Raw genomic sequence first — 20,768 nt, forward strand, 5'->3', positions numbered from 1 at the left:
ATTCCCGAGGGAAGGGATGGCTTCCTAGCCCTCATGCGAGACGGCAAGGTTGCTATGTGTGAATCCCTTCAGTCGGTTTGGACACCACAGACTGTATCAGCCGGTCCATGGCTGCGAGCACCGTACTACGCAGGTGTGCGTGGTTGCGGAATTCGGGGTTTGCTCTTGATGTGTAAGCCTGTCTTCTGAACATGCTCTTTGATGGTGTTCATTTATTTGGCTGCAAGGCTGACGAGAGCCTTGAGAGGTTGCAGACCTCCAAAGCTGCAGCGAAGTCTTTGAGCGCTGCAGTACGTCAACCTACGCCTTTTCGTTCTAGGCGACAGCAATGGAGGAGGGGTTCCTTTCGTTCCTACTCCTCCTAAAGAGTACCCATGGTGGTCGGGGAACTCGAGCTTCCAAAGCCGCTCGGGCAGTTGCCTCTTTGCCTTCAGGCACTGCCGCAGCCGCTCCACATCATTCATGAGGCCATGTCCCATGGTTCGCCGGTTGGGGGCAGACTTGCGCAGCCTCTTGGAGAATGGCGTGCCATTACTTCAGATGCGTGGGTTCTGGATATCATAGCCCACAGCTAATGCCTTCCCTTCCTTCAGCGGCCTCACGACAATCCACCGGGGAAGTTCTCTTGGAAACGTCTAGATCTGCTCCTTGCGCCGGAAATCCTATCCCTGCTGGCAAAGGGCGCCATGGAACTGTTGCCTTTAGCGGAGAGGAAAAATGGTTGGTAGTACTCTTATTTTTTGATCCCAAAGAAAGATGGGGGATTGAGACCCATCATGGACTTGCGTTGGTTGAACAAGCTTCTCAGGAAGGACAAGTTCAAGATGGTCACTCTTTCTCAAGTCCTCCCGGCCCTTTAACTTCAGGATTGGTTGGTGTCTCTGGACCTCAAGGATGCTTACTTTCATGTGCCAATTCATCCCAAGCAAATGAAGTACCTGAGGTTCGTGGCACTTTTAGTTTCGGGTCCTGCCATTCGGATTGACCTCCGCCTGAGGGTCTTCACCAAGCTGATGGTGGTTGTGGCAGCGCACTTCAGGAGAGGGGGATTCACATCTACCCCTACCTGGACGATAGGCTGATCAGGGCGTGTTCTCCCGAGCAAGCCCTGGATCATCTCAACACCTATTATTCCCTTCACCAGCTGGGCTTCTCCCTGAATGTAAAGAAGTCGCATTTGACACCTTTCCAGTGGCTCCAATACATCGGAGCAGTGCTAGACACGTCCCTGGGGCAGTGTTAGCCTCCCCAGGTGAGGGCTCATCACATTCTGCAGATGGTGGACAAGTTGCAACGTGCCCAGAGTCTCCCGGCTTTCGAATTCTTAAGGTTGCTCGGCCTCATGGCGTCCTGCATTCTTTTGGTGTCAGAGGCTAGACTGCGGATGAGATCCCTGCAGTGGGCTCTCAATATGCAGTGGTCGCAGTTCTCCGGCATGATGTTGGATCCTGTTCAGATTCCGCTCTTGGTCACCCAGGATCTTCTGTGGTGGGCAGACGAAGGAAATCTGATGAAGGGGGAACTGTTTTGGCAACCATGGCCGGAGGTGATGATTGTGACGGATGCTTCCCTCACAGGATGGGGCACTCATGCTAACGAGTTGACGGGCAGCGGCCGTTGGTCTCCGTCGGAGTCCAGACTCCACATCAGTCTGTTAGAGCTGAGAACCATCAGGCTGGCCCTGAAGGCTTTTCTGCCATCTGTGCGGGGGCTAGGAAGACTGTCCTGATTATGACGGACAACACAGTGGCCGTGCATTACCTCAACAAAAAGGGGGGCAGGGGCACTCCCGTTGTGTAGCGAGGCGATGCAGCTCTGGTTCTGGGCCATCGAACAGGAAATCTCGATCTCGGCAGTTCATCTGTCCGGAAACTAAAACGCTGCAGCGGACACACTGAGCATGCAGAGCACGGTCTCTCATGAGTGGGAGTTGGCTCAGGAAGTCCTTTCGGAGATCTTGGCCCTTTGGGGAACCCCTCAAGTAGATCTCTTCGCCACCAGTGTCACCGAAAGTGCAAGAGATTCTGCTCGCAGGAATTTCCCCCGAGAGGAGCCTTAGGGGACACATTCATAGTGGAGTGGTCATTCCCACTGCTGTACACGTTTCCTCCAGTCCCTGTCATTCCTCAGGTGTTGCAGAGGTTACGGGGGTTCGGTTCCCGCATGATCCTATTTGTTCCGGATTGGGCCAGGAGAGCGTGGTACCGAGACCTTCTCGACATGTCCATCTGCCCTCCACACCATCTTCTCTCCTGAGAAGATCTGCTCTCACGGGAGGGGGGCGGTCAGGTTCTCCATCCAGAGGTTAGGTCTCTCAACCTTCATGCTTGGTATCTGAAAGGTTGAGATACAAGGATTGGGACCTCCCGGATGACGTGATGGAGGTGTTGCTTTCAGCCAGGCGGCCCGCAACAAAATCCCTGTACCGTTGGCGGAATTTCTGCGACTGGTGCAGGGGACAGAATGTGGATCCTTTGCAATGTTCCATTCCTCTGGTGTTGTCTTTTCTGCTTTCTTTAGCCCACAAGGGCCTTCAAGTGGGTACCATTAAGGGTTACCTGGTGGCACTGTCCATATTTAAGCGCTTGTCTGAGGAGTGTTCTTACTTTAAGATTCCTTTGATTTCACAGTTTCTGAAATGACTGACTAATGTGTTTCCACAGTCCCCTTTCCAGGTGCCGGGTTGAGATTTGAATTTGATTTTAAAGTTTCTGATGGGAGTTCCGTTAGAACCCTTACACTCTTGTCCTTTGAGACTGTTGTCTTTCAAGACTGTTTTTGGTTGCGGTTACTTCCGCACGCAGAGTGAGTGAATTGCAGGCACTTTCTGCCAAGCCACCCTTTACTGTTTTCCATAAGGACAGGGTTGTCCTGCGGGTGCAACCTTCTTTTCTTCCGAAGTTTGTGTCTGAAATTCATTTGAACTAGAAGGTAATTCTTCCGGCATGTTATCCTCCTCCGCATCCTGGTAAGGAAGAGGAGAGGCTACATAGGTTGGATCCTAGGAGAGCTTTGAGCGTTTATATTTCACGGATGTCCCGGGTCAGAGTGTTATGATCAGCTCTTTGTAGGTTATGCTGGACACCACTTGGGTCAGGCCTTTTCCAAACGGACCTTGTCCAGATGGATTATCCACACTATCACAGAGTGCTACCGTTTGGTGGGGAAGGACCCTCCATTAGGCTTACGGGCTCACTCTACTAGGGGTGTTGCTGCCTCCACTGCTCTACAAAGGGGAGTTCCTATTCGGAATATTTGTGAAGCAGCCACATGGGCTTCTGTCCATACTGTTAAACACTATTCCCTGGATTCCATCCATGGGCAGGATTTGACCTTTGGTAAGGCGGTCCTCTATTCAGCCATTTGATTGGGTAATCTAAATTTCACATTCTAAATTAATTCCCTCCTCCATAGTCTGGTACTGCTTTGGGAGTCTGTCATAGATGTGGAATACGTCGGAGGTCACAATCCTTTCAAAGAACAAGTTAATTACTAAACTGGTAACGTTCTTTCGATGGGATGTTCCTCTGACTTATTCCACATCGCCCTCTCAGCCTGCCCCTCTGGAGAATTTCCTCTGTGATTACAGCTTCCATTTCTGCAAGGCTGTAGGCAGTTATACTGGCAGGAGACTGGTGCCACACGTTCTGAGGGTGCTGTGTGTCCTATATATAACATCCAGTGACGTCAACCCTCGACGGAGGCCCTCGAGGGACATCGGCTCGACGCAAAACGCCCTCTGCCGGAAAGTTTTTCGAAGTGCACAGCAATGAACATTGCATGTCATAGATGTGGACTACGTCGGAGGAACATCCCATCGAAAGAACGTTACCAGTTTGGTAAATAACTTGTTCATCTCTCGGATGTCCGAAGAGCACCTGAGACAAGGCAAAGCTCAATAGACAGAGTAAGGACATAATTGAAGAAGACTTTTAGTAAAGGATCCGTGCCAGGGTGGTGTGTAGTGGCACACACCTGATTTTTTTTCTTTTTTCTTTTCCTTTTTTCATTTTTATTGTTTTATTTTTGATCTTTTAAAAAAAATATTTTTCAATTTTTGATGGTCTAGAACCCAGTTGGCCCTGGGGTGAAAAGCGTCTCCCCTCTCTCTTTCCCCTCTCTCTCCCCTACTCTCTCCCCCCCTCTTTTTCACCTTCTGTTTCACCCCTGTCCCCCTCCTCTCTCTCTCCCTCTCAATGTTTTTCTCCTCTCCAATGGTAAGCAAGGATGCCTGACCGTGTTCAAACCTCTGTTATGTAGGGATAATGTGAAAATAAATGTAATTGGTTCTAGGAATTATGTATTCTTTTTTGGTATTATATTGTTGTGCACGAAACTGGTCATGGTTGTTGGAGTTTGATGGTATGGTTGCTATATGGGGTGGCCATATAAAGGGCGGGACAGACAGTTGCATATAAAGGATGTTAGTATGAATATGTCTATGATAAAAAAGAATCAAACAATGTCTGACTTTTTGCTGGCCACCCCTACAGGTTTTCTTGGACAAATAAAATGAAGTACGAATGACATATGATTTATATAAGGGTTTGAGGCTTTGATGCCATTACTGACATTCAGCACTCAGAATCATCTAAAAGCTGGTACTCCGATATGCGAATTGCAGGAATAAATGTGATGAATGAAAGCTGTTACGTGTGTGCACTCATCCTGCATGCGTCAGGGGCTCCTAAGGTTTTAGTTCCACGTCCAGTCCCAATTATAGAGGCACAATACCTGGTACATCGTGCACAATGTAGGATAAAGGACACATTCCATGCACACAGCGTGCAGTTGAGCATTGATCTAGACCCAGTGCTATGCAATGGCAGTACGAAATACAGCAAGTGTCTACAAGAACCATATTTTTCCTTGAGAGGTCACTCACATTTAGAAGTTGCATTTAGAAGCTGTGCCCAATAGCCTATGTGTATATTTAGAAGTTGTGCACAATATCCTCTCTGAGAAAGTTGCATTTAGAAGTGTACCCAATAACCTATGTGTGGATTTAGAAAATAAACAAAGTATCTGGAGCGTATATAGTACAATCTGGAATGCAGAGAACGTTTCGAAAGAGCATATAACCCATCCTATCACACCACCACGCTTACTCTCTCCTTTACATCACCACTCAACTAGAACGGAGAGATACTATGACACCATTCGGTATAACTGTTCTCATACCAACTTCGGCCGCTTACTCCACATCACTCTAAGTAAACACTGCTGGTTTCACACCCCCCAGCCAGGCGTTCTCCTCAGGCCTAACGCAGCCACATCCGTTCTGGATAAATCCTGCCAGAACGAACACATTCTCCTGATCTCTCAACCACCACACCTATCGCTAAGAAGCAGCTATCACACGAATACCGCACGAGCTGCACACATATCAGGTGCTCACACGCACCTCTTTGACTCTCTCTACTCTCTCTACTGATCTGAACTTCGGTTCCCAAGGGCGTTCAACCTACCAGCGCCTTCAGACCATACCAATGGTATATAAGGCGCTATATAAGTGCAAAATAACATAACATAACATGTCAACGACAAATGGCAGGGCACCACAGTGACGTGCCCGGCAGATGGACTGATCGAGTAAAGCAAAGAAACAATAGCCCAAGTAGAGACTATGTGTGCGTAAATATAGTCCCAATACATCACAAGGCTGACATGGATTGCAACAATGGAGAAGCCAGTGCGAATACATAGAGACATGGACTGTGAACTTTGTTTTAGCAATGAAGCAACAGTTCCTGTTGGCGCAACACACAGTGCAACCACACTCTTGTGATTCCTGATATGATGAAAGGTACGGCAGCAGTGATGAATTACTACTGGGTTTGTGGCTGACAAGCCTACTTGCACCTCCCGTTCACTGGCCACCCTCCACTCAGTACTGCAATGAATCCCGGGAGAAAACCTCAAGGGAAAAGAAATGACTGTCAAGATGCCAACAACCACTACAGCACCTAAACAAGCGGAAAGAAACTTTCAGATCACACAGGAATTTCGTATGCTGCCAGAAAGAGTGATTTCAACAGCTGAGAAGAAAGAAGAGATCAAACTATATCTCAAAAGACTCTTCCACACTGCACAGAGGAATATCTGATGATTATTGACTTTTTAGCTCAGCAGAGACTTTCTTTTCAGGCTCCTGGGGTACAAGCAGCTGCTAACGCCAAATGGGTTCAAATCATCCAATGGGAGCTAGTCCAGCTGGCCAATAACACAGAGAATGGGTTCAATGCCATCAAAGTAGAGCTCTGTGCATTGAGACTCATGACGATGCAAAACCTCTACATGCTGGATTTGCTAACAGCCATAGAAGGAGGAGTGTGTAAAAAGTTGGGAAGCAGCTGCTGCACTTAAGTACTCCCGGAGGATGCTGAGAATGGGTCACTATCCCACGTCATCGAGGCGGTGCTCAATCTAGGTGTTCAAATGAAGAAAAAAGGTGTTCAGAACATTGATTGGCTATCGCTTGCCTTTGATTGGGTCCCATCATGGCTGGGTGCAGCAGTAAAAATACTGGTGCCTGTTATCGTATTCTTCTTGGTCCTCTTCTGCACGTGCCAGTTGAGGCTCCTATGTTGTGTCAGTATAGTTCACAATAGTGCAAAGATTATGGTATCAATTGAGGGATCAAAAACACCTTGCCAGGAAATGAACAGCAAAACTCAAACTGACATTTTTGGTGTTGTAGATGTGTCGGGTGGGGATGAGTTTGTTACTGTACAAGTAACAAAAGGGGGGGAAATGGTGGGACGGACCCAGGGTCCTCCCATACCCCCAAGTGCTTTAGAATTAGGCAAGACGTCTTTTAGATGCTATAATGGACTAGGGGGGGATAATCACATACAAGACATGGGCAGGCACTGAAGAAGACAGTTATTGTTTAAATATACAGCACATTAACTATTAGCTGGTTAGATTTGTAATGTCAGATCTTAGTCATTGGAAAAATGTACTATGGAAGAGTCGAGCTCCTTCGCAGAAGGAATGTGGCTTGTGTTAAAAATGGACCGCAGGCGCTTCCACAGTGTTCACCACTAAGGCTAGCACTGGCAGAGCACATGAAGTGACTCACCAGCCGTCTACTGTCCGTCAAGGGTCCATGCAGGCTAAGAATAGGGATTTGCATGTTCTGTGTGACAAAATGCAGAATGGGACAGTTTACAAGTATTAAGTGTGGGGGGACCTATAGGGCCCGGATAACATTACCAGGAGGAGTGAAATATGGGTAGAATGAGTGCATGTTTAGATTTTTCTGGGGCTAGGCCTCAAGGTTTGTAAAAGCCTGCAGATGTCATGATTCCTGCCCCTCATGTCCCCAGCCCTCCAAGATGTCAGGTTGGAGCCAGGCCACGATCACCTACATGGCCCTCAAGGGCCTCTCCATCCCTCCAAAGACCCACTTGGAGTCAGACTTGGCGCTTGTGGCACCGGACTCACTCACTCCCATAGGATAACATTGGGGATTGGACTTGTAGTGCATTGATGGGGACAAGATGGATGCCCCCACATATTTCGGTTCCCAGAACTGCATGTGCAGTCTAGTCTTTTGGGTGTGGTTCAGCCCAGAGGCACCTGGGATACCCAGAGACTATTTAAGCCACACCCAGGCTGAGAAACGTGCTTTGCGTTTTCTGCACCTGCAGCATGACACTCACCGTGTTCGGATCGGTCTCCAGTAGGCCTGCATCTGTCTTCTGCGCTCAGCTCCTGCAAGAACAAGAACACCGTTAGGAACAGCCTTACCTTGCAGCGCTTCTGCCCATCAGTCATCGCTCCTTCTGTTCTGTGGGATCTTCGGCGGTGTCATTCCCATCCCGGCACGCCGCTTCCTAAGGAGAAAGGAAAAGAACAGAAAAAAGGCATTAGTAAGCATTCTGCAAATCTTTGCTTATTTTTAAATACTTTATGAGCTTCAAACGCTTACCTGAATCCCAGCCGCTCTGGGGGAACTCTGTCTGCGGAACTTCTCATCCATCTGCAAGAGGGAAAAGACACTTCAGGTTAGCGTGGAAATATCTAGAGGCGCTGCATACATCGCTTACCCACTGCATTTGTTCTTCATAACCCGCATCCACGCTAAAAACGTTGCGGCACCTAAAAGACACAGAAAAAGAACTCAGTTCAATGCAAATACGAAAGGGGTGCATCGCACTCTCATGCACCTTCAGCGCTACTCATCTCAGCAGCACGCCGCCATCCCCGGACGCCGGCCATCATCTAAGGAAGGAAAGGAACGAAGTTAGAGAACTGTTCAAAAGACTTGTTATACTTATCTTTTGGACTCTTGCCAGTGAAGTAACTAGGTAGTGGTTTTGAAGCATCCCTATTATGGAAGGAGGATTGATTGGGATGAAGCCATGACCTGTATCCAGTGACTCCACTACAGCAAGACAGGCCTATATAAACTTCTGCCTGGCACCACTTTGGCAGGAAGGAACGGAAGAGGGACAGGGGAAGACTGTTCAGGCAGCAGTGTCCTTTACTACCATCCTCATTTTTGTAAGATTAAACTTGTTATCCTTACAAGATAGACTCTTGGCCTTATTTTCCAGGAGGGGTGTATTTATTCTGGTGTGCGCGTAATTAGGGACACCCTTACACTATCTAAGAAGTGCCTCGGCTCCATAGACTTTGCCCCAGTTGACTTTGGCCGTCCTGGCTCCCTGCCGACTCTTCTACTCCATTGACATTGTTTCTGACTGTCCCTCATAGGTGATGCCTTGGTTTTTAACTAATATTGCTGGGAAAGGTTTTTATCTAGACTTCATTGGGAGATTTTAAAAGCGCTCACATGCTCTGAGAACCCATGTAACCTTTTTTCCTTTCTTTAATCTTTCCTTTCTACCAACCTCAGAATTTACCAAGTTCAAAAGTGATATATAAATGCCAATACTGTCTTAGTTAGTGAAGTCACCTCAGGGTGTAGGAAGTGTGTATGAAGCATATCTAAAGAGTATCTACTTGCTTTGACTTGATTCTGCGAACGTATTGTGAAATGTATTTTTATTGTTACACATTGCCCTTTTTAAAGAATGTTTATTTAAAACTGATGGTTAAGTAAATAATTATTTTACTAGAAAACCTTGAGTGTAAGCGTTATTTGGATACTTGTATTTCTGAATGTGGATGCTACAGCTGAGAAGTCTGGCTGCTCAGTCACACTACCAACTTGTGTAGTCAAGACATACACCAATAGGTGGGTTACCGAATACCGAGAGGACAAGGGTTGTGTAGTCTCAATTCTTGCCTAACAGTCTTCTGCTTCAGACCGTCTATTCCAGTGGTCAACTTGCCTTTTGCCTCAGGAACCTCACCTTTTATCAAGATTTCCCATTCATTCCTCTGCTACCTCTCCCTGCAGTTTACAGAAAGGGGTGGGAACTGGTTCCATTCAGGCACATCAGCAGATAAAGGACAGGGGCGTTTCTGGCTCCTCCCCCTGCTCCCTCTCCTCATAGATACACTGGAGCCTTGGCGGGCTACACAAAGGGTTCCTGCCGAAGACAAACTTGCATTCAGACCCCCCCATCCCAGGATGGTATGAGGGCCAAGATAGGACAACCACACAAGAAATGGCAAAAAAGAAAGGAGCCTCCATGTTGGAACATAGGTAACCCTCTTGTGCATAACCGCAGCTGTGAATACAGCCTGCAGTCGAAAATTGCACCAAAGTCGGTAGAACAAGTCCACTTCCACCAGCCATAACTACAGGGTTGTCACTGTTACAGGAGCAGAGAGAAAGGGCATAGTAGGCATCCCCTCGGCAGTCCATATAAGGTGGGGTGTGTTGATCTCTCTTAAGATAAAGTTTAGGAAGGATAAAAAGTATCCCTCTTTACTTAAGAACAGTAGTTTTCAAGGAAAATTAAAGAATATTAAAGGAGAACCCAAAGGGTCCCTCCCCAGCAACACTGCACATCGGGTGCTGTGTGCCCAAATGTGAAACACAGATGCCTTTAACCCCTTAAGTGCCATGGGTATTTCCCCCCAGTGCCAAGGCTTTTTTTGGTGATTTCGGTATGTGGCCAATCAATGCCTTGTAACTTTTTTGTTACATGAGATATCTCGGCCACATTTGGCTCCTTTTTTTCCCACATGTACGCGGTTGTAACCCCACCCAGGAATCCTAGGTTACTGTAGGAAGGTGAGAGAAAATAACCAAAAAGGGCAGAAGTTTTGTGTTTTTTCAAAAAATGCGAATAAAATGATGTACAAAGAAGCTGCAGGTTTTTTCTTTGTAAGAGCTAGGAACAAATGGTTTGCTGTGCTGAATTCCCCAATTTCCTGGCTTTCAAGAACAGGTTGAGTGGAAACGAAAAAACATTATTTTGATGTGGTTATCAACCGTTTTGTGAGAGGTAGGCGATTTTGGCCAATTGGACATGCATGGACGACATGGAAGAAAAGGGTAAGAAAGCTGAATTGGAGGACAGAAAGGCATATATTTCTGAAAAGTAGACAAAATCCCAAGTTTAGGAAGGGGTGATTTGCGTAGGTCGGGCAACAACTAGGTAGAGGAAAATGCCATAGATTGGGGGAAAAGCGGGAAAATGACTGAAAAAAAAGGTATGTGCTGGACATGGTTGGCTTGATACCGCAATGGCTTCTATGAATTTTGAGAAAAGCAATGCTCCGCTACATTCCCCCCAACTCCTGCAGTTAGGAAAGCACACATTTTTTGTAGTGTTTTACAAAACAAGCAATACCACAAGCCAAACACTGAGCCATGGTACACAGGAGTTTTATGCTCACGGTCCGAACAGACGCACTTAGCATGTGTAAATCGGGAAAACCAATATGGTGAGGAACGGCAAGCATACATTTTTTGAAAGAGCACAGGCAGACCTTTTCAAGGGTAGGTGACTTGTGCAGGTTACAAAAGTGTATGGTGCCTAAAGCAGCGACTAAATGTAGGTCACATTTGGGAAATGGAAGGGTTGTGTGACAAAGGGCACCGGGAAATGGGTCAAAACGTTATGAAAACCACAAAAACACAACAAATGTCATACCTTCCCGCGTTCGCACATGTATACCGAATAAAACGGTACCTCACATGTGTGTATGCACCTACCTGGGCGCCAAGGGGAAAGCTGAACACACCCCTAACCCAAAGTCTTTTCAGACATCCGAATTTCATGATTTTTCCAGACGGGCACATCATACAGATATGGGCCTCGGGTGTCCAAGCCACCAAGGAAAACAGGGAACCCAATCCATTTCCGAAAAGTGGACTCCCGTGGGAATCTGCAGAGGTATCATTTGCGCAAACCGGCCCAGAATTTATTACAGACACTCCCGCAAAGTCCGAAATGTGCACATTTCACTCAGCTCACCCACCGAAACACGCCGCCAACAACACATGGCCTACCGACCCGCATTCCCACAGGTGTCCCAATGAAAACGGTACCGCACATGTGTGGGTGCACCTACCTGGGCGCCAAGGGGAAAGCCTAAAACGCTGGTAACCCCAACTCTTCACACAGCAGGATTGCAGGATTTTGACTAATGTGCGCACCATACAGATTTGGGCATAGGGTGTCCAAGCCACCAAGGAAAACTCGGAACACCATGCATTTCTGAAAAGAGGACACCCGTGGAAATGCACTGAGGTCTGACTTGTGCGAAGAAGCTCAGAATTTATTAGCCACAATCCCCGACAAAGTGTCATGTTTGGTGTGGGAAAAAAAACAATTCTCACTTTGTCGGGGATTCTGGGTAATAAATTCTGGCCGGCTTCACGCAAGTCAGACCTCTGTAAAAAAAACAAAAACAAATAATTTTCAAACATGCCCCCAAAAATGGTGGGGCAGTAAGGTTTGGGCACCCGGGTCCAGATTGGCACACCAATGTGCCCCTCTGTGCCAAGGCAGGTTTAGTAAACAAAGAAAATAATTCAAAATGGCAGGCTGCCCTTTAGCGGGGGCTTAGGGGCTCCCTACACCGCTGGGGAATTTTCTAATGTGAAAGGGGGTGCACCTCTCTACCCCCACCCCAATTGGAGTGGTGGCGTATCTCATGTAGCCCTCCCCGGGGTCAGATAGGGGGGCTGTCCAGCACTCCTCCCTGGGCTCAGGTGTCCGTTCCTAGGAGAAGATATCTGCCGCCAGGGAGGGCTGCATGACATGGCACCCACTCCATTGCTGGTGGGGGGAAGGGAGTCAATGCCCCATCCCATTAGAAAATTCCCCGTCCCTTTGGGGGGTGCCCCACAGCCCTCCCTAAAAAGCATTCCACCATTTTCACGTTTTTCCTTTGGTAACCCAACTCCCCTTGGCACAGAGGGGCACATTGGTGTGCCAATCTGGCCCCAGGGTGCCCAAACCTTACTGCCCCATGATTTTTGGGAGCCCTCTCCCCCCTCACCCCAAATGGGTGGCGGGGGCACCTCATGCAGGCCTCCCTGGGCCTCCTACAAATGGCTGTGTGAAATACACCCCCACTCCATTTGGGGCGGGGGGAGAGGGCCCCCAAAAATTGTGGGACAGGCCCCCCGGTGGGTGGGGCAGTAAGATTTGGGCACCCTGAGGCCAGATTGGCACACCAATGTGTGCCTCTGCGCCAAGGCAAGTTTTGTAAACAAAGAAAAACATTGAAAATTGTACACTACACCTTAGGGCGGGCTGAGGGGCACTGTAAACTGCCAGGTAATTTTCTAATGCAATGGGGGTGATCCTCTACCCCCCCCCCCACACCAAATGCATGGGGGTCATCTCATGCGAGCCTCTCTGGGATCAGATGCCCCTTCCTAGGAGCAGATATCTGCCCCCAGGGAGGGCTACAAGGGGAGTCCCCATTTCCCCTTGGGGTGAGGGCCACCCCCCTTTTCTGTAAAATAAATCCCTGTTGGCTAGTGGCCCCCCACCCGAAATTCCCTTTTATTTTTTGTTTTTGTTTGTTTTGCCCCCTTCCCTGGGGGCAGATGAGCCATCTGCCCCCAGGGGGAGCCTAACCTGCAGGCCCCATCCTTTGGGGGGCCTGCCCACTTATTCCTGGTGGCCCTCCTCCCCACCCCCCAATTGGATGGGGGCCACCTCATCTACTCCTGCCTGGGGGCATAAATCTGCCCCCAGGGAGGGCTACAAGGGGTGCCCCTCTTTCCACTTGGTGTGGGAGGGGGAGGGCCACCACCATTTCAGGAGGGAAAAAATCCCGTCCCCCCTACCCATCCCCAACCGCAACCCAAGGCCCCCCCAATCACCGCTGATCTCCTTTTTATTTTTTTGCCCCCTTCACTGCTGGCCGTCCAGGGTTTTACACATGTGCCCCCATGCTTTGGGGGCTGGGGGGGCGAGGGCTGCTTACTGGAAGCAGCCCCAACCTCTCCCCCGCATTCAAAGACATCCCTGGTGTATAGTGGGCATTGGTGCATTCTCCCATTTCCAATGACACCTCCCTCGATCTCCGGCTTGAAATACAGCCAGAGATTGAGGGGGAGAAAGGTGGAGACTCACCTTCTATTTTCACCGCAGCAGCCCGAAATGGCTGCTGCGGTGAAAATTACTTTCATGTCGGCGTGCTTTACGCACGCCGACGTGAAACTGAAGGTAATCCAGCCCCCTGGCAGTGAGGGGGCACCTCCCTCTCACATAGCCAAGGGGTTTGATTACTGTTTTGAGCGATCCCTGCTTTGCAGGTATCGCTCAAAACAGAGTGCCAAAAAGGACAAGCTATCTCCTCCTTGGCACCCTGGAGGGAATTCCAAGGACGAGATACCTTGTCCTTTTCCCTTGGCACGTAAGGGGTTAAGAGATATGGAGAAAAAGTCTCCATACAATATGGTAAAACCTAAAAAACAATGTTCCCATGGTTGAAGCAAACAAGAATGGATGAGAGGAAAAAGGCTCTCCTCTTTCAGGAAAACAAGAAGGTCCAGAAGTCCATCAAAATATGCTGGGGCTCTCGCTAGGAGAGGGGATTAACCATACAACTGATGAATCTTCCTAGCGATCTGCACACCTGATATTATGAATATACACTTTGCTTAAATGTACCCACGTCAAGCATTCCTCCTTTACTCAGCTATGGCCTTTGCCAGCTACAATTGTCAGAATTAAGGCTAGAGTTTGCAGAAGATATATACGAGGACCACGCATGAAGCTTGCTCTATTATGAAAACAAAGCATGTGGTTGTCATATCGATTAAAACCACACCGTGTTTCGTTTTATTCCTACCCAACTGAAAGTTGAAATAATTGCAATGGAGATACTAGCTAGGTAATCTTTGTCCTGGTAGGTATCCTTAAACCATATTTCAGTGACTTAGAATAATGTATCTTTTGCTTTTTGATTAAGTAAATATTTAAACTAATGAAAATCTCTTTATATTTTAAGGTGAAGTGATTAAGCTTACCGATGTGAAAGACTTTTCCCTGTCCCTCTGGCTGATCTTTCTCATCTGTGTGTTTTATTACGTGGCAGTGTTTCCCTTCATTGGCCTTGGCAAGTAAGTAAGATCAACTTCTGATTATGCACCTTGATCTACTGATTGGCATATTCCTCTGTATCCTAACTTAACCTGGTTTGATTATTTTTTGGCACTCTTCAGCTACCAAAGAACAAACATCTGTGTTTTAATTAAGGCTGAGAAAATATCAGCATTGCAAACATAACACATCATCACAGCCCTAATCTACAATGCACCCCCGAGAGCTTTGCAGTTACCATTGCCAACTAACATAAAATTAGAACTACACCACTTTATTTTGTTGTAAAATGTCCCATCTCGCATTTGCTTTTCACAAGGAAGCCTTCACTGAGGAGCAGCTTTGTGTTTCTGTAATGGGAGCTTTTGGTCATTGTTAGGGTTATTTTTGTTAGGTAAGATTTTCGTATTTATAATAAATCTTCATGACCTGTGTCAACCCCATAACTTTTTGCTTGGACTTGGTAACCATTTTCCCTTGTCTTAGGTGAAGGGGAATCTTGTTCCCCCATCACCTAGTCCTATTACTCGTTTTATGGGTGTCATTTTTATGTGTCTCCATAGTGTATGGTTGAAGTTATAGTTTCCTACAACTTTTGGGCTTGGGCTGGGTTGCCCCCTTGAACTTCCCTGTCAATTTCTTTCCTATACTTGGGTGAACTATACTAAAGAGGGTTTTTCATCCCCTTTGCATTTTGTATAAGTGAGCCTGCACACCCCACCTTATGTGGAGTGCTGAGGGATAAAATGTATCCCCGTTCTTACTTAGCTGGTACAATTTTGTTATAATTGTGAGTTTTACATGAATGTCTGGTGGCAGTGGTTTTACCTTCATGGCGTTTAGTCATGATTACCTGCAAGCTGTTAATTCGGCCTCAGCAATGCACAGTGTAAAAGCAAGGAAATATTGAGGCCGAGTACCACAAAAGGAAATGCACCAAACACAGGCTTATAAAGATTCACAGATCTTTATTCTATTACTGCGCAGTTACAAAAAAACAAAACATCTGATACAGATGGCTATCTGGCCCTCAGTACCTCACAGTGAATACCAGCCTTTCAGTGTGAGTAGTGAGAGGTACTGGACATCTAGACAGTTGTGCATTTTATACATTTTTGATAATAATGTCTAGCCTCTCTGCAAGTTAATAATCCATGGTCTAGAGTTTGTGCCGAGTTCACTTATGGCTTGTACGACTATATGTACATGGATCATCCTCGGTTTACATACAAACGGGTTACAATAGCAACAATGTATTCTTGGATTTAACAGTAAGCCTTAGCACATGTCCCTCACAATGCAGTTCAGCCAGTGTCCACGTTCGATATTTCCTTAACATTGTGTTCGATGTATGTCCGTGGATCAGACTTATTGGTGCAGACAATCCTCAGACAAGTCAGGCATGGGACAAGGTCTCTTTACTCAACCTAAACATTCGGCCAACAGACAGTCTAAACATTAACTATAGTACAATGTTCAGGAAGGCTCGGTAACAAGCGGGAAACACTGTCCACCATTTTAGAGCACAGAGTTACATTTGAATAGAAATCAAAATGGCGGATGAACCTAAAAATGGCGGCAAAGTCAATCTAAAATCAGAATTTTGCAACACGGTTTTCTTCGCAGAGCGACTGGGCTTAGGCCAATATATACAAGAAAGGAGGCACAATATGAGTTCCCGTTTAACAAACCCTCCTTTTGGCCTAAGCCAAGTGCTAAACTACTTCTAGTCACTTTACGAGTAACTCCACGTTTCAATGTCCATACATCAGGTCAGATGCTGAGATTTCTTTCAACACAAATTCGTTGGTCATTTTCCCAGGGGCATGTACCTTGTGTCCTAATGTTCCCATGGCTTGTGCACAACATCCTCCCAACACTGAACACATGCCAGGAAGACATTGTATACAACAACAGAATACCCAAAATGATCAGCAAGACTGAAAGTAGCTTCCATCCCCAAGATCTCAAGAAGTCCCAGAACCAAGCGCTAAGATCCCAGTTTCCCTCTGAAACATGCACTTCTGAACTAAGGACGTGCAGATATTGTATTGTCTTAAAGATAGTTGGGGAGGAATCTGGCACGAAAACGCCTCGTTGGTTTTGGCGACCAAAGCATCAACCATCAAGGCTGCCAACGCACTGGTGATCCTGTCCAGGTAAGACAGGGAGCAGTGGTACAAGCTGGGCCCGATGACAAGAGGATGGGCGCGATCGTCCTCTTCCAGGAGGGAGAGGTGGCTTCGGACCATGCCGGCACAGTAGCGCTGGACATCGCCGACCCAGGTTTCCGCCATATGGGGAACGGGGAATGGTGTTTGGCTCCATCGTCAAGGCTGGCTGAAGGCCACGAATTTCCGCCAGGAGGTCCAGGTGAAGGTACTGGACATGCCTTTTGACAGTGATAAACTTTTTGGGAAGGTGGTTGACTAATCCCTGCAGGATTAGGAAGAGTGCTGAAGCAGGACTGAACCAGCCAGGATGTCTGGCCCCCACCCATGAACCCAGTGGGAGGCCGGCTGACGGGATTAGTCAGCGAGTGGAAGAAGATCTCCATGGACAGATGGGTGCTTTATGCTCTCACCCATGGACGTACCCTGGAGTTTCAGCCGGTTGTCCGCGGATCCCTCCGGTGACCTGGCAGGAGTAGCACATCCCTCAACTTTTGGAGGAGGTATGAAAGGGGGTGATAGAGCCGGGGCTCCGGAGTCTACTCCAGATACTTTAGTCAAAAAGAAAACCAGGGGCTGGCGGCCCATTCTAGACTTGCAGCGTCTCAACCAGTACCTCAAGTCCCAGAAATTCAGGATGGTCACGTTGCAGCACATGCTTGGGCCAACTGAAAGAAGGAGACTTCTTGACGTCGCTGAACCTGGAGGAAGCCTAATTGCATGTCCCTATTCACAAGAAGCACCAAAGGTTCCTTTGCTTCGTGGTACAAGGAAGACACTGCAAATTCAAGGCCCTTCCTTTCGGCCTGAAGTCGGCACCCAGGATGCTTACGAAGTGCCTGACACCAGTGGCAGCCCATCTACGTCTACAGGGGATGCACGTCTACCCTTACGTTGACGACTGGCTCATCCGGGCTAAGTCAAGGGAAGTGGCCGTCGAACACACAAAGGACCACCCAGCTGCTGACGGATCTGGGGTTCTCTGTGAATTATCCAAAATCCTGCCTGATTCCATCGCAGAACGCACTGTTCCTGGAAGCCAAGCTCTACACGGTCGCCTGCCTGGTGTCACGCTCTGGGTAGAGGGTAGTGGCCACACTGGGGAAGGTGCAATGGCTATTGTCACTGAAGGCTGCCATGGTGAGGACCATCAAGTCGCTGGTAGGCATGTCGTCGTGCATCTACGTTATCTGGCTCTGGAGGCTACAGGTGCAACCTCTTCAGGAGTTCCTGGTCGCACGCTGGATACAAGTGTGCGGAAGATTTGCAGACAAGATCCCTCTCGAAGAGGAATTCCGTTAGGCGAAAAGGGGGTGGGGCGTCCACTCCATTGTCCAGGGCACAGGGTTTCAAAAACCCCCATACCAGGAGACTGTCATCATGGATGCTTTCCTGGAGGGCTGGGGAGCCCACACCAGACGTCTGCACGCCAGAGGTCTTTGGCTGCCGGAGGAGAAGGATCTCCACATCAATATCCTGGAGCTGCGGGCAGTGTTCTGGACCCTCAAGTCATTCCTTCGGTCCCTGAAGGGCAAAGTGGTGAGGATCTTCACGGACACCCCCACAGCAATGCTTTACATCAGGAAGCAAAGGGGCACACGATCCCCAGTGCTCTCCAGAGAGGCTCAGGACTTGTGGCACTGGGCCGTCGACCAAGAGATGTTCCTCATCCCCTTCGACCTGGCGGGAGTCGGGAACACCATTGCCGACTCCCTCAGCAGGAAGCTGTGCTCCTGCCACGAGTGGGAACTTCAGCAGGATCAGGTTGACCGCATTTTCCTCAAGTGGGACAGGCCCCAGATAGATCTGTTTGTGACAGTGGCGAATTCCAAATGTCAGAAATTCGCCAGCAGGTTCCACCAGCCGAGGAGCATGGGGGACGTGTTCTCCTTCCCTTGAGAAGGCCTGTTCCTACATGCGTTCCTTTTGTTGCCTCTCCTGCTGCGAGTCATCAATCAACTCAGTGTCGATGCAGGATGATACTCATCGCGCTGGTGTGGCCGTGGCAGATTTGGTTCCCGGACCTTCTCAGCCTGTCAACGTCGCCCCCGGTCAAGCTGCTGTTGGTTGCGGATCTGCTCTCCAGAGAAGATCACGACCCAGGATTGCTGAACTCGAGGGCTTTGCTCCTGCAGCCCTAGAGTTCAGAGGATCCGAGTTGCAGGCAGACTGCAGGGAGGTCCTTGCCAATGTCAGAGAGTTGTCAACTCTTAAGTGCTATGGGCACAGGTGGAAGCTTTTCGCTACATGGTGCCGGTCGCAGAAGATCAACCCTCTGAGGGTCACGGCTCCGCTGATCCTTCCATACTTCTTGTCCTTTGCCAAGGCGGGGCTGGCACACTCCTCTATCAAAGTGCATCTGGCAGCTATCTCCCGCTACACCAGTTCTCCAGGACGATCTTCATTTTGGCCCCACCGTCTCGTCAAGGAGTTCCTCAAAGAACTGTTTTGATATTTCCCACGGGTTAAGGCTTCCACCTGGGCATGGGAACTCAACGTGGTGCTGACGAGGCCCATGGGGGCTCCCTTCGAGCCTATGCATGAAGCCCCTCTCAAGTTCCTCTCGTGGAAAACGACTTTCTTCGTGGTCATCACCTAGGTTGGTGCTACAGACGCACCCCTCCTACATGCCAAAGGTTCAGTCGGAATTCCACCTCAACAAACCTTTGGTGTTGCCTGTGTTTTTTCCAAAACTTTTGTCGCCGGCTGAAAGGACTTTGCACTCGCTGGACTTTGCTAGTGCTCTGAAGTTCTTTGTGGCACGCACAAAGAGTTTTCAGAAGACTTCTCAACTGTTGGTGAACTTTGGTCCTGTGAACCATGGGAAGGCCTTGTCCAAGGCTTCCATCTCAAGGTGGCTCTCCAGCTGCATCACACACATTGGTTTGCGAATCCACTGCTGCCCGAGAGCCCATTTCAGTAGAGTGATTGCTGTGACGACGGCGTTCTTGTCTGGTGTGCCCCTGCTGGACATCTGCCGGGCTGTTACGTGGAGGTCCTCGCACACCTTCACGAGATTCTACTAAGTCGACAGGGATTCCAGAGAGGAGTCGAGGGTCGGCCAAACAGTGCTACGCCGGAGCAGGACGATTAGGCATGGGCTGATTCGCTACGACCGATTCGGCGCGTGAGCCAATTGGGCGCGCCCAATTCGGCGCGCCCAATTCGGCGCTGCGACGTTTGGCCGCAGGGGGTTTGGGGAGATTCTCATAGGGGTTTTGGGAGATTCTCATATTTTTGCATGGTTCAGTATTTTTAAAAGGAAATTGCACAAATGCTTTACAGTATTTTTAATGTGAATTGCGCAAATATTTAATATATTAATTTTTTTTTTTTGTAATCTATTGTTCAATCATGGGAGTTAAATATATAACTTCTGCTGCCCAGGGACAAGGCCAGTTTGATCTTGTGATTAAGTTCCAAGACCCACAATCTTGCCGGCCATGGTTCGTGGCTGGGCTAAAGCTTTTAATTTTATTCTATTTGCAAAATATCACAGGGGAAATTAACGAAAGGTTCAGTTTATTCACAAACCATGGCCTGCAAGACTCTAGAGTAGAGAACTTAACTCAAGGCCACTACCTCCAGCAAATTTGGGAGGAGAGGGGGTGGTAGTGGGCAGGGGGTTAGAGGTGGTCACTGGCAGGTGGTGGGAGGTGGCAGTGGGCAGGGGGTGGAGGAGCGAGGTTGTAGCTGGCAGGTGGTCGGAGGTGGTAGTGGGCAGGGGGTGGAGGAGAGAGGTGGTAGCTGGCAGGGGTTTAAAGGTGGTAGCTGGCAGGTGGTGGTAGGGGGGAGGTGGTAGTGGGCAGGGGGGGTACAGGAGAGAGGTGGTAGCTGGCAGGGTGTTAGAGTTGGGAGTGGCCTGGTGGTGGGAGGAGAGGGGTGGTAGTGGGCAGGGGATGGAAGGGGACAGGTGGTAGTGGGCAGGGGGTGGAGGAGCGAGGTGGTAGCTGGCAGGTGGTGGGAGGTGGTATTGGGCAGGGGGTGGAGGAAAGAGGTGGTAGCTGGCAGGGGGTGGGAGGGGACAGGTCCTCATTTAAGGACTAACTTCGGCATGCTGGATGCCCTAGGTCCCAATGCCAATCTGCAAGGGGAAGGTGGCTATAGCATATTATGTCTTGATGACTATGGAGGTTTTGCTGCCGCTTCCCGGCATCAGAAA

At 48.7% G+C, this 20,768-nt stretch overlaps 1 protein-coding gene across 2 annotated transcripts in view; it reads left to right on the forward strand.

Annotated features, from left to right (window-relative positions):
- MFSD1 (major facilitator superfamily domain containing 1) overlaps positions 1 to 20,768 on the forward strand; it is a 499,977-nt gene that overhangs the window by 358,067 nt on the left and 121,142 nt on the right. For both annotated transcript variants that reach the window (XM_069618453.1, XM_069618454.1), the window contains exon 9: positions 14,344 to 14,455. In XM_069618453.1, the coding sequence (XP_069474554.1) occupies positions 14,344 to 14,455 (112 nt within the window). The remainder of the gene's footprint in view (positions 1 to 14,343; positions 14,456 to 20,768) is intronic.

This window comes from Ambystoma mexicanum, chromosome 10 (genome assembly GCF_040938575.1).
Source record: "Ambystoma mexicanum isolate Mex_15411 chromosome 10, UKY_AmexF1_1, whole genome shotgun sequence".
Classification (NCBI taxonomy): Eukaryota; Metazoa; Chordata; class Amphibia; order Caudata; family Ambystomatidae; genus Ambystoma; species Ambystoma mexicanum.